Genomic DNA, 15,856 nt, shown 5'->3' on the forward strand with positions numbered 1-15,856 from the left:
AGGCCAGCCCTTGCCCTCGAGGAGGTGGTGGTGAGCCGCCTTCTTGAACCACTCTTCATTGTCGCGGTTCAGTGCAACTGAGTGGCTCGCCAGGCCATTTCCGAGGGCAGCTAAGAGTCAACCACATTGCCGTGGGGCAGAAGTCACATGTAGGCCCAGACCGGGTAAGGACGGCAGATTTTCTTCCCTAAAAGGACATTAGTGAACCAGCTGGGTTTTGACGACAAGCCGGCAGTTTCACGGTCACCATTACCGACACTAGCTTTTTGATTCCAGATTTGGGTGAGTTACTTGTGTGAGTTACTTGTGTGTTACAGTAGTTCAAGTTGCCATATTTAAGGGGAACGTGCGGTTGGACTGGAGAGAGTGCAGGGGTGGATAATGTCGGATTGAACAAGTGCTGTGTAGTTTATGGGCTATTACTCACCTCTGGCCTGTGAATCAGAAACGCGATGACCCAGCTGAGGGTGGACGATACGGTTTCTGTGCCACCGATAAACATGTCCACGATCACCATATGAATATGCTCCTCCGTGATCTCACCAAATTCTGAAGTGCCTTTGTCTCGGTCCCAGATGGACTTCATTAGAACATCCATCACATCTCGGAGTTTCCCCTTCTGAAATGTCTCCTACAACGCAAAACTTTGAATGTAACATCGTCCGTCTCCATCCCTCCCTCAGCTCATCCGCTGCTGAAACCCTCATCCATGCCTTTGTTACCTCTAGACTTGTCTATTCCAACACACTCCTGGCTAGCTTCTCATCTTCCATCCTAGGTAAAGATGAGCTCATCCAAATCTCAGCACCTGTGTCCTAACTCGCACCAAGTCCTGCTCACCCATCACCCCCTGTGTTCGCCGACCGACATTGGCTCCCGGTTAAACAACGCCTCGATTTCAAAATTCTCATCCTGCTTTACAAATCCCTCCATGGCCCTCGCCCCTCCCTATCTCTGTAATCTCCCCCCCCGATGTCTGTACTCCTCTAATTCTGCCCTCCTGACCATCCCTGATTATAATCGCTCCACCATCGGTGGCCGTGCCTTCAGCTGCCTGGGCCCCAAGCTCTGGAACTCCCTCCCTAAACCTCTCCACCTCACTTTTCCCCTTTAGGATGCTCCTTAAACCCTCCCTCTGTGGCCAAGCCTTTGGTCACCTGTCCTAATATCTCCTCATGTGGCTTGCAGCCAAATTTTGTTTGTTAATCGCTCCTGTGAAGCGCCTTGGGATGTTTCCCTGCATTAAAGGCGCTATATAAATACAAGTTGTTGTTGTTGCCTCAGGATGATGCTGGGGCAATGGAACTAAAAAGGTCCCAGCTCACTTTAGCTCAGATACTTTCTTTCCCTTACATTAAACTGTCCCAATCCCTTCCTTTATTGCGCCAGTATCAGGTTTAGTTCCTCACACTCTTTATCTTCTCTCAGGAGTAGAGTTTCCGCACGGGATCTCACAATCTACTGTGGTAACACATACAGAAATACTGGAGAAATGGGCAGGTGCAGCACAGACAGATGCAGATCGAAGCTCCATCTCTTGGACCCAACAACGTGCGTCAACACCTCCCCCCACCCCCCCCACCCCCCCCCACCCTCAACCTCAGCAAAGCGCCCCTTGGTACCATTGTACAGGGCCTTGGTGAGACCACACCTGGAGTACTGTGCAGTTTGGGTCTTATCTAAGGAAGGATATACTTGCCTTGGAGGTGGTACAACGGAGGTTCACTAGATTGATTCCTGGGATGAGAGGGCTGTCTTATGAGGAGAGTTTGTGTAGATTGGGCCGATACTCTCTGGAGTTTAGAAGAATGAGAGGTGATCTCATTGAAACATACAAGATTCTGAAGGGGATTGACAGGGTAGATGCTGAGAGGTTGTTTCCCCGGGCTGGAGCGTCTAGAACTAGGGGGCACAGTCTCAGAAGGGGAAGGCCATTTAAGACAGAGATGAGGAGGAATTTCTCCACTCAGAGGGCTGTGAATGTTTGGAATTCTCTGCCCCAGAGGGCTGTGGATGTTGAGTCTCTGAGTATATTCAAGGCTGAGATTGATAGATTTTTGGATACTAAGGGCATCAAGGAATGTGTGGGATAGGGTGGGAAGCTGGAGTTGAGGTAGAAGATCAGCTGCAATCTTATTAAATGGTGGTGCAGGCTCGAGGGGCCGAATGGCCGACTCCTGCTCCTATTTCTTATGTAATTATGTATTTTGCAGGATGAGAAAACTTATTGGTGTGAGCCAAGGCTCAGTGGGTAGCATGTTATCCTCTAAGTGAGAAGGTTGTGGGTTCAAGTCCCACCCCAGGAGCTTGAACACATAATCATAGAATCACAGCAGGAAGACAAGCCATTCGGACCATGCAGCCCATGTCAGCTTTCTACAAGTGCACCCCATAGTCCTTTTCCACATAGCCCTGCAAATTTTCAACACTTGTCCAACTCCCTTTTGAAAGCCACGATGGGGTCTGCCTCCACCATCCTTTCCAGCAGCGCATTCCAGATCCTAACCACTCGCTGCGTAAAAATGTTTTTTCTTATGTCTGCCAATCACCTTAAATCTGTGACCTCTGGTTCTTGACCCTTCCACCAATGGGAACAGTTTCTCTCTCTCTCTACTCTGTCCAGATCCCTCATGATTTTGAACACCTCGATCAAATCTCCTCTCAGCATTCTCTGCTCCAAGGAGAACAACCCCAGCTTCTCCAGTCTATCCGCATAACTGAAGTCCTTCATCTCTGGAAACATTCTCGTAAATCTTTTGTGAATTCTTTCAGGCCTTCACATCCTTCCTAAAGTGCGGTGCCCAGATTGGACACAATACTCCAGTTGAGGCCGTACCAGTGTTTTACACAGGTTCATCATTAATTTCCACACTGTTGTAGTCTATAACTCTATAAATGAAGCCCAGGATCCCGTAAGCCTGTTCCTGTCTTGCCACCTTTAACAATTTCTGCACACATACCCCCAGGTCTCTCTGTTCATGCACCCTCCTTAGCGTTGTACCCTTTCGTTTATATTTCATCTCCTCATTCTTTCGAACAAAATGTTTCATTTCACAATTTTCTGCCTTAAATTTCATCTGCTATGTGTTTGCTGATGATGCACGGATGGGTGGGAAAGTGAGGGGGACACAAATAATCTGTGAAGGGATATGGACAGGCTAAGTGAGTGGGCAAACATTTAGCAGATGGAGTATAATGTGGGGAAGTATGAGGGTGTCCACTTTGGCAGAAAAAAATAAAAAAGCTAATTATTATTTACAGGGAGAGAAATTACAAAATGCTGCGGTACAGAAGGACCTGGAGTCCTTGTGCATGAAACACAAAAAGTTAGTATCCAGGTACAGCAAGTGATCAGGAAGGCAAATGGAATGTTGGCCTTTATTTGCAAAGGGGATCGAGTATAAAAGCAGAGAAGTCCTGCTACAACTGTACAGGGCCTTGGTGAGGCCACACCTGGAGTACTGCGAACAGTTTGGTCGCCATATTTAAGGAAGGATATACTTGCATTGGAGGCAGTTCAGAGAAGGTTCACTAGGTTGATTCCGGAGATGAGGGGGTTGACTTATGAAGAAAGGTTGAGTAGGTTGGGCCCATACTCATTAGAGTTTAGAAGAATGAGAGGTGATCTTATTGAAACATGTAAGATACTGAGGGGGCTTGTCAGGGTAGATGCAGAGAGGATGTTTCCCCTCTTGCGGGAATCTAGAACTAGGGAGCATAGTTTCAGAATAAGGGGCCGCCCATTTAAAACTGAGATGAGGAGGAATTTCTTCTCTCAGAGGGTTGTAAATCTGTGGAATTCTCTGCCCCAGAGAGCTGTGGAGGCTGGGTCATTGAATATATTTAAGGTGGAGATAGACAGATTTTTGAGCGATAAGGAAGTAAAGGGTTATGGGGAGCGGGCGGGGAAGTGGAGCTGAGCCCATGATCAGATCAGCCATGATCGTAGTGAATGGCGGAGCAGGCTCGAGGGGCCGAATGGCCCACTCCTGCTCCTATTTCTTATGTTCTTATGTTAGGACAAAGTTTTTATTTCACATTTCCAAGTTCCAGGGTTACGCTTATTTCTATTTCTACAAGCGCACCTGACATTCTCCGCAGGGACTCGGACTACAGTTCATAGCACGGGCAGAGAGGAGCAGCCTCTATCTCGGATCTAACCACCGTATCAATAGCACCGGGAGCCTTAGGGGTCGAAATTCGGTATTGCCCCGCGTGGGGCAGTAACTGAGGCGAGGCGGGACGGCTCGCGCCCCGGTGTGGAAGCCCCGCCCCGGCCATTAAATTGGGACAAACGCCCCCCATCTCCCCCCCCCCCCCCCCCGAGAGGATGAGGCGTGCAATGTGAGGCTCCGCTTCCTCTTGGGGGTTGGTAAACGCGGGAATGTTCCAGCGTTACAGGGCCTCGCCGCATGGCGCTAACGTGAGCACAGGACCCTCTCCTTACGGTAAAGGGAGAGGGCACGCTCCGAACCCTGCCGTGGGTCGCGGTGTCTCCACACGGCCGCGGGGGGGGGAGCGGGGAGCCGTGGCCGCAGCCCGGCACACCGTGGCTGCACGGACCCCGGCGGAATGGGCAACGGAAGGCCGGGCCGGCAAGTCGGCCATGCGAAATAAAGATGGCGGCGCGCACCTCCCCCTCCCCTTTCGCCCCGCGATCGGAGAGCGGCCTCGCGGGATCGCTTCACACGGCGATGACACCATCATCGGCGGCGCAGCGGCCCGCGACACTGCCGGCGGGAGAGGGGCACTGCCGGTCCTGCCACTCCGCTAACTCCCGCCCAATGTCACGAGAAATCTCTCGCGCCTTGATGCGAATTTCTCCCCCTGAGAGTGCGGAACAGGTTTTTTCATGCCCACCTGAGAGGGCAGTTTAACATCTGGCACTTCCGACAGTGCAGCACTGGGACTGTCAGCCTAGAACATAAGAACATAAGAAATAGGAGCAGGAGTCGGCCATTCGGCCCCTCGGGCCTGCTCCGCCATTTAATAAGATCATGACTGATCTGATCATGGACTCAGCTCCACTTCCCTGCCCGCTCCCCATAACCCTTCACTCCCTTATTGCTCAAAAATCTGTCTATCTCCACCTTAAATATATTCAATGATGCAGCCTCCACAGCTCTCTGGGGCAGAGAATTCCACAGATTTACAACCCTCTGAGAGAAGAAATTCCTCCTCATCTCAGTTTTAAAGGGACGACCCCTTATTCTAAGATCGTGCCCTCTAGTTCTTGTGTCCCCCATCAGTGGAAACATCCTCTCTGCATCCACCTTGTCAAGCCCCTTCATTATCTTATACATTTCAATAAGATCACCTCTCATTCTTATGAGTTCCAATGAGTAGAAGCCCAACCTACTCAACCTTTCCTCATAAGTCAACCCCCTCATCTCCGGAATAAACCTCGTGAACCTTCTCTGAACTGCCTCCAATACAAGTATATCCTTCCTTAAATAAGGAGACCAAAACTGTACGCAGTACTCCAGGTGTGGTGACACTTGCCCCAGGAATGGAAATGTTCCAGTACCCTACACTGAGATTCTCCTTCCAGTGAGGTAAATGGGTAGGAAATCACAGGCGCTACAAACACACTTTTTTGGTCAGCCACTCTTGTGTGACAGTCCACTGCGCCACCCCACCACCCTGCCCCGCAATCACCACCCCCTCCCCCCACACCACCCCTCCGTGACGTGGGGTGTCAGGAAATTCCTGCCAAGGTCTCATGCAGGAAGTATTTGGGCCTGGATCGCGGGGGAGCCGTGCTCACTCACCTTGTGTCTCCGAATCTGCTGTCGCACAAAGGAGTCTCGTTTGTCTACTGCCTGTTGAAAGTCCTTCCACTGAGAATTGGGAAAAATCTAATGATCGGTGCATGGAAAAAAGCACAAGGGACACTAGTGATACTCACACACATAAAGTGCCTGAAACTCCAGTGATATTCACACAAATCCAGTGCCTGAAAATCCAGTGATATTCACACACATACAGAGCCTGAATCTCCAGTGTTATTCGCAGACCTCCAGTGTCCGAAACTACAGTGTTATTCACAGATATCCAGTGCCTGAAACTCCAGCGTTATTCACAGACATCCAGTGCCTGAAACTACAGTGTTATTCACAGACATCCAATGTCTGAAATTCCAGTGATATTCACACACATCCAGTGCCTGAAACGCCAATGATATGCACACACATATATTGCCTGAGGCTCCAGTGATATTCGCACACATCCAGTGCCTGTAACTCTGGAGATATTCACACACATCCAGTGCTTGAAACTCCAGTGGTATTCATGCACATCCAGTGCCTGAAACACCAGTGATATTCACACACATAGATTGCCTGAAACTCCAGTGATATTCACACACATCCAGTGCCTGTAGCTCCAGTGATATTCACACACATCCAGAGCCTGTTGAACGACAGTGATATTCACAAACATCCAGTAACAAACTCCAGTGGTATTCACACACATGCAGTGCCTGAAACTCCAGTGATATTCACACATCCAGTGCCTGAAACTCCTGTGATATTCACAGATATACAGTGCCAGAAACTCCAGTGATATTCACACACAAAAATTGCCTGAAACTACAGTGATATTCACACACATAGTGTCTGAAACTCCAGTGATATTCACAGATATACAGTGCCTGAAACTCCAGTGATATTCACACACATCCAGTGCCTAAAATTCCAGTGATATTGACACACAACCAGTGCCTGAAACTCCAATAATATTCACTCACATCCAGTGCCTGCAACTCCAGTGATATTCACACACATCCAGTGCCTGTAACTCCAGTGATATTCACACACATACTGTGCCTGAAACTACAGTGATATTCACACTCATCCAGTGCCTGAAGCTCCAGTGATTTTCACACACATACAGTGCCTGTAACTCCAGTGATATCTCACACATCCAGTGCCTGAAACACCAGTGATATTCACACACACACACCGTGCCTGAAACTCCAGTGATATTCACACATACAGTGCCTGCAACTCCAGTGTTATTCACAGATATCCAGTGCCTGCAACTCCAGTGATATACACACATCCAGTATCTGCAACTCCAGTGTTATGCACAGACATTCAGTGCTTGAAACGCCAGTGTTATTCACAGACATCCAGTGCCTGAAACTCCAGTGTTATTCACACACATCCAGTGCCTGAAACTCGAGTGTTATTCGCAGACATCCAGTGCCTGAAACTAGAATGTTATTCAGAGACATCTAGTGCCTGAAACTACAGTGTTATTCACGGACATCCAGTGTCTGCAACTCCAGTGATATTCACACACATCCAGTGCCTGAAACTCCAGTGTTATTCACAGATATCCAGTGCCTGCAACTCCAGTGTTATTCACAGTACATCCAGTACCTGAAACTATAGTGGTATTCACAATCACCCAGTGCATGAAATGGCAGTGTTATTAACATACACCCAGTGACTGCAATTCCAGTGACATTCACAGACATCCAGTGCCTGAAACACCAGTGTTATTCACACACATCCAGTGCCTGAAACTCCAGTGATACTCACTCACATCCAGTGCCTGCAACTCCGGTGCTATTCACACACATCCAGTGCCTGAAACTCCAATGATATTCACTCACATACAGTGTCTGAAACCACAGTGATATTCACACATCCAGCACCTGAAACTGCAGTGATATTGACAGACATACACTGCCTGAAACTCCAGTGATGTTCACACACATACAGTGTCTGCAACTCCAATGCTATTCACACACATCCAGTGCCTGCAACTCCAGTGACATTCACAGACATCCAGTGCCTGAAACACCAGTGTTATTCGCACACATCCAGTGCCTGAAACACCAGTGATACTCACTCACATCCAGTGCCTGCAACTCCGGTGTTATTCACACACATCCAGTACCTGAAACTCCAGTGATATTCACTCACATACAGTGCCCGAAACTCCAGTGATACTCATTCACATCCAGTGCCTGCAACTCCGGTGTTATTCACACAAATATAGTGCCTGAAACTCCAGTGATGTTCACACACATACAGTGTCTGCAACTCCAATGCTATTCACACACATCCAGTGCCTGCAACTCCAGTGTTATTCACAGATATCCAGTGCCTGAAACGGCAGTGATATACACACATCCAGTGACCGCAACTTCAGTGTCATTCACAGACATCCAGTGCCGGAAACTCCAGTGTTATTCACAGACATCCAGTGCCTGAAACTCGAGTGTTATTCACATACATCCAGTGCCGGAAACTCCAGTGTTATTCACAGACATCCAGTGCCTGAAACTCGAGTGTTATTCACATACATCCAGTGCCTGAAACTACAGTGTTATTCAGAGACATCCAGTGCCAGAAACTTCAGTGTTATTTACAGACATCCAGTGTCTGAAACTACAGTGTTATTCGCAGACATCTAGTGCCTGAAACTACAGTGTTATTAACATACATCCGGTGTCTGCAACTCCAGTGACATTCACAGACATCCAGTGCCTGAAACTCCAGTGTTATTCACACAAATCCAGTGCCTGAAACTCCAGGGATATTCACTCACATTCAATGCCTGCAACTTCAGTGATATTCACACACATCCAGTGCCTGAAACTCCAGTGATATTCGCACATGTCCATTGCCTGAAATGCGAGTGATATTCACACACATCCTATGCCTGAAACTGCAGTGATATCCGCACACAGCCAGTTTCTGAAACACCAGTGATATTCACACACATACTGTACCTGAAACTCCAGTGATTATCACACACATCCAGTGCCTGAATCACCAGTGATATTCACGCTGATCCAGTGCCTGTAACTCCAGTGATATTCTCAAACCTCCAGTGTCTGAAACTACAGTGATATTCACAGACATCCAGTGTCTGAAACTCCAGTGATATTCGCATACATCCAGTGCCTAAAACTCCAGTGTTATTCACACACATCCAGTGCCTGAAACTCAAGTGATACTTACTCACAGCCAGTGTCTGCAACGCCAATGATATTCACTCACATCCAGTGCCTGCAACTCCAGTGATATTCATACACATCCAGTGCCTGTAACTCCAGTGATATCCACACACATACTGTGCTTGAAACACCAGTGATATTCACACACATCCAGTGCCCGTAACTCCAGTGATATTCACGCACATACAGTGCCTGCAACTCCAGTGTTATTCACAGATATCCAGTACCTAAAACTGCAGTGATATAAAACATCCAGTGTCTGCAACTCCAGAGTTATGCTTAGACATCCAGTGCCTGAAACTCCAGTGTTATTCACATACATCCAGTGTCTGAACTCCAGTGTTATTCAGAGACATCCAGTGCCTGAAACGCCACTTTTGTTCACAGACATCCAGTGCCTGAAACTACAGCGTTATTCAGAGACATCCAGTGCTTGAAACTACAGTGTTATTCACAGACATCCAGTGCCTGAAACGCCAGTGTTATTCACAGATATCCAGTGTCTGAAACTACAGTGTTATTCACAGACATCTAATGTCTGAAATTACAGTGTTATTCACAGTCATCCAGTGCCTGAAACTACAGTGTTATTAACATACGTCCAGTGTCTGCAACAAAGTGACATTCACAGACATCCAGTGCCTGAAACTCCAATGTTATTCACACACATCCAGTGCATGAAACTCCAGTGATATTCACTCACATCCAGTGCGTGAAACTCCAGTGATACTCACTCACATCCAGTACCTGCAACTCCGGTGTTATTCACACAAATCCAGTGCCTGAAATTCCAGTGATATTCACACACATACAGTGTCTGCAACTCCAGTGTTGTTCACAGACATCCAGTGCCTGCAACTCCAGTGTTATTCACATATATCCAGTACCTGAAACGCCAGTGTTATTCACAGACATCCAGTGGCTGAAACTACAGTGTTATTCACAGACATCCAGTGCCTGAAACTCCAGGGATATTCACAGACATCCAATGTGTGAAAATCCAGTGATATTCAAACACATCCAGTGCTTGAAACTCCGGTGATATTCACACATCCAGTATCTGAAACTGCAGTGATATTGACACACATACGCTGCCTGAAACTCCAGTGGTATACACACACATTCAATGCCTGAAATTCCAGTAATATTCACACATACAGGTTCTGAATCTCCAGTGATATTCACAAACATCCACTGCCTGAAACCACAGTGATATTCACACAGATACTGTATCTGAAACTCCAGCTATATTCACACACATCCAGTGCCTGAAACTCCAGTGATAGTCACAGGCATCCACTGTCTGAAACTCCAGTGATATTCACACTCATCCAGTGTCTGAAACTACAGTGATATTCACACACATGCAGTGCCTGAAACTCCAGTGATATTCACAGGCATCCAATGTCTGAAACTCCAGTGATATTCACACACTTACAGTGCCTGAAACTCCAGTGATATTCACACACGTCCAGTGTCTGAAACTCCAGTGATATTCACACACACACATTGCCTGAAACTCCAGTGAAATTCACACAAATACATTGCTTGAAACTCCAGTGATAATCACACACATCCAGTGCCTGTAATTCCCATGATATTCACAAACATAGTGCCTGAAACTCCAGTGATATTCACACACATCCAGTGCCTGAAACTACAGTGATATTCATACACATAGTGTCTGAAACTACAGTGATATTCACACACATCCAGTGCCTGTAACTCCAGTGTTATTCACACACATACAGTGCCTGAAACTCCAGTGATATTCACACACATACAGTGCCTGACAATCCAGTGATATTCACAACATCCAGTGCCTGGAACCCCAGTTATATACACACACATCCAGTGTCTGAAACTCCAGTGATATTCATACATATACATTGCCTGAAACTCCAGTGATATTCACACACATACAGTGCCTGAAACTCCAGTGATATTCACACATCCAGTGCCTGTAACTCCAGTGATATTCACACACATCGTGCCTGAAACTGCAGTGGTATTAACACACATACAGCGTCTGAAACTACAGTGATATTCACACATCCAGTGCCTGAAACTGCAGTGATATTCACACACACACAATGCCTGGAATTCCAGTGATATTCACACACATACAGTGCCTGTAACTCCAGTGATATTCACACACATTCAGTGCCTGAAACTCCAGTGATATTCACACACATACAGTGCCTGAAACTCCAGTGATATTCACACATCCAGTGCCTGTAACTCCAGTGATATTCACACACATCGTGCCTGAAACTGCAGTGGTATTAACACACATACAGCGTCTGAAACTACAGTGATATTCACACATCCAGTGCCTGAAACTGCAGTGATATTCACACACACACAATGCCTGAAATTCCAGTGATATTCACACACATACAGTGCCTGTAACTCCAGTGATATTCACACACATTCAGTGCCTGAAACTCCAGTGATATTCACATACACACAGTGTCTGAAACTCCAGTGATATTCACACATATTCAGTGCCTGAAACTCCAATGATATCCACACACACCCAGTGCCTGAAACTCCAGTGATATTCACACAAATACAGTGTCTGAAACTTCAGTGATATTCACACAAATACAGTGTCTGAAACTCCAGATATTCACACAAATACAGTACCTGAAATTCCAGTGATATTCGCACATCCCGTGCCTGTAACTCCATTGATATTCACACACATCACGCCTGAAACTGCAGTGATATAGACAAACATACAATGCCTGAAATTCCAGTGATATTCACACATACAGGTTCTGAAAGTCCAGTGATATTCACAAATATCCAGTGCCTGTAACCACAGTGATATTTACACAGATACTGGGTCTGAAACTCCAGTTATATTCACACACATCCAGTGCCTGAAACTCCAGTGATATTCACAGGCATCCAATGTCTGAAACTCCAGTGATATTCACACACATCCAGTATCTGAAACTCCAGTGATATTCACACACATCCAGTGTCTGAAACTCCAGTGATATTCACACACATCCAGTGACTGAATAACCAGTGATATTCACACGCATTCAGTTCCTGAAACTTTAGTGATATTCACAGGCATCCAATGTCTGAAATGTCAGTGACATTCACACACATCCAGTGCCCGAAACTACAGTGATACTCACACACAACCAGTGCCTGAAACTCCAGTGATATTCACACACGTCCAGTGCCTGTAGCTCCAGTGATATTCACACACATCTAGTCCCTGTAACACCAGTAGTATTCACATACATACAGTGCCTGAAACTCCAGTGATATTCACATACATCCAGTGCCTATAACTCCAGTGAAATTCACACACATCCAGAGCCTGAAACTCCAGTGATATTCACACACATACAGTGCCTAAAAATCCAGTGATATTCACAACATCCAGTGCCTGAAAGTCCAGTGATATTCATACAGATACATTGCCTGAAACTCCGGTGATATTCACACAAATACATTGCCTGCAAATCCAGTGATATATACACACACATCCAGTGCCTAAAAATCCAGTGATATTCACAACATCCAGTGCCTGCCAATTCAGTGATATTCACACAAATACATAGCCTGAAAATCCAGTGATATACACACATCCAGTGTCTGAAACTTCTGTGATATTCATACATACATTGCCTGAAACTCCAGTGATATTCACACAAATACATTGCCTGAAAATCCAGTGATATACACACACATCCAGTGTCTGAAACTTCAGTGATATTCACACATCTAGTGCCTGTAACCCCAGTGATATTCACACACATCGTGCCTGAAACTGCAGTGATATTCACACACATACAATGTCTGAAACTCCAGTGATATTCACACATCCAGTGCCTGAAACTGCAGCGCTATTCACACACATACAGTGTCTGAAACCCCAGTGATATTCACACATCCAGTGCCTGAAACTCGAGTGATATTCACACACATACATTGCCTGAAATTCCGGTGATATACACACACATACAATGCCCGAAATTCCAGTGATATTCAAACACATACAGTGCCTGTAACTACAGCGATATTCACACACATCCAGTGCCTGTAACTCCAGTGAAATTCACACACATACAGTGTCTGAAACCCCAGTGATATTCACACATCCAGTATCTGAAACTGCAGTGATATTCTCACACATACATTGCCTTAAACTCCAGTGATACACACACACACACACACACACAATGCCTGAAATGCCAATGATATTCACACATACAGGTTCTGAAACTCCAGTGATATTCACAAACATCCAGTGCCTGAAACCACAATGATATTCACACAGATACTGGGTCTGAAACTGCAGTTATATTCACACACATCCAGTGTCTGAAACGCCAGTGAAATTCACACACATCCAGTGCCTGAAAAACCAATGATATTCACACACATACATTGCCTGAAACTCCAGTGAAATTCACACACATCCAGTGCCTAAAACTCCAATGATTTTCACAGGCATCCAATGTCTGAAACTCCAGTGATATTCACACACACCAGTGTCTGAAACGCCCGTGATATTCATCGACATCCAGAGTCTGAAACTCCAGTGATATTCACACACATCCAGTGTCTGAAACTCCAGTGATATTCACACAAATACATTGCCTGCAAGTCCAGTGCCTGTAATTCCCATGATATTCACAAATATCGTGCCTGAAAATCCAGTGATAGTCACACACATCCAGTGCATGAAATCACAGTGATATTCACACAGATACTGGGTCTGAAACTCCAGTGGTATTCACAGGCATCCAGTGCATGAAACCACAGTGATATTCACACAGATACTGGGTCTGAAACTCGAGTAATATTCACACACATCCAGTGTCTGAAACTCCAATGATTTTCACAGGCATCCAATGTCTGAAACTCCAGTGATATTCACACACACCAGTGTCTGAAACGCCCGTGATATTCATAGACATCCAGTGTCTGAAACTCCAGTGATATTCACACACATCCAGTATCTGAAACTCCAGTGATATTCACACAAATACATTGCCTGCACGTCCAGTGATATACACACACATCCAGTGTCTAAAACTCCAGTGATATTCATACACATACATTGCCTGAAACTGCAGTGATATTCCCACAAATACAGTACTTGAAACTCCAGTGATATTCACACATCCAGTGCCTGTAACTCCAGTGATATTCACACACACCGTGCCTGAAACTGCAGTGATATTCGCACACATACAATGTCTGAAACTCCAGTGATATTCACACATCCAGTACCTGAAACTGCAGTAATATTCACACACATACATTGCCTGAAACTCCAGTGATATACACACACATACATTGCCTGAAATTCCAGTGATATTCACACATACAGGTTCTGAAACTCCAGTGATATTCACAAACATCCAGTGCCTGAAACCACAATGATATTCACGGGATACTGGGCCTGAAACTACAGTGATACTCACACACAACCAGTGCCTGAAACTCCAGTGATATTCACACACGTCCAGTGCCTGTAGCTCCAGTGATATTCACACACATCTAGTCCCTGTAACACCAGTAGTATTCACATACATACAGTGCCTGAAACTCCAGTGATATTCACATACATCCAGTGCCTATAACTCCAGTGAAATTCACACACATCCAGAGCCTGAAACTCCAGTGATATTCACACACATACAGTGCCTAAAAATCCAGTGATATTCACAACATCCAGTGCCTGAAAGTCCAGTGATATTCACACAAATACATTGCCTGCAAATCCAGTGATACACACACACATCCAGTGCCTAAAAATCCAGTGATATTCACAACATCCAGTGCCTGCCAATTCAGTGATATTCACACAAATATATAGCCTGAAAATCCAGTGATATACACACATCCAGTGTCTGAAACTTCTGTGATATTCATACATACATTGCCTGAAACTCCAGTGATATTCACACAAATACATTGCCTGAAAATCCAGTGATATACACACACATCCAGTGTCTGAAACTTCAGTGATATTCACACATCTAGTGCCTGTAACCCCAGTGATATTCACACACATCGTGCCTGAAACTGCAGTGATATTCACACACATACAATGTCTGAAACTCCAGTGATATTCACACATCCAGTGCCTGAAACTGCAGCGCTATTCACACACATACAGTGTCTGAAACCCCAGTGATATTCACACATCCAGTGCCTGAAACTCGAGTGATATTCACACACATACATTGCCTGAAATTCCGGTGATATACACACACATACAATGCCCGAAATTCCAGTGATATTCAAACACATACAGTGCCTGTAACTACAGCGATATTCACACACATCCAGTGCCTGTAACTCCAGTGAAATTCACACACATACAGTGTCTGAAACCCCAGTGATATTCACACATCCAGTATCTGAAACTGCAGTGATATTCTCACACATACATTGCCTTAAACTCCAGTGATACACACACACACACACACACACAATGCCTGAAATGCCAATGATATTCACACATACAGGTTCTGAAACTCCAGTGATATTCACAAACATCCAGTGCCTGAAACCACAATGATATTCACACAGATACTGGGTCTGAAACTGCAGTTATATTCACACACATCCAGTGTCTGAAACGCCAGTGAAATTCACACACATCCAGTGCCTGAAAAACCAATGATATTCACACACATACATTGCCTGAAACTCCAGTGAAATTCACACACATCCAGTGCCTAAAACTCCAATGATTTTCACAGGCATCCAATGTCTGAAACTCCAGTGATATTCACACACACCAGTGTCTGAAACGCCCGTGATATTCATCGACATCCAGAGTCTGAAACTCCAGTGATATTCACACACATCCAGTGTCTGAAACTCCAGTGATATTCA

General features: G+C 45.6%; 1 protein-coding gene across 1 annotated transcript in view; it reads right to left on the reverse strand.

Annotated features, from left to right (window-relative positions):
* cyp21a2 (cytochrome P450, family 21, subfamily A, polypeptide 2) overlaps positions 1–15,856 on the reverse strand; it is an 89,643-nt gene that overhangs the window by 27,725 nt on the left and 46,062 nt on the right. The window contains exons 7-8 of the mRNA XM_070862457.1: positions 5,772–5,840; positions 428–631 (exon numbers count right to left, since the gene is read on the reverse strand). Coding sequence (XP_070718558.1) covers positions 428–631; positions 5,772–5,840 — 273 coding nt within the window. The remainder of the gene's footprint in view (positions 1–427; positions 632–5,771; positions 5,841–15,856) is intronic.

Source organism: Pristiophorus japonicus, chromosome 19, assembly GCF_044704955.1.
Source record: "Pristiophorus japonicus isolate sPriJap1 chromosome 19, sPriJap1.hap1, whole genome shotgun sequence".
Lineage (NCBI taxonomy): Eukaryota > Metazoa > Chordata > Chondrichthyes > Pristiophoridae > Pristiophorus > Pristiophorus japonicus.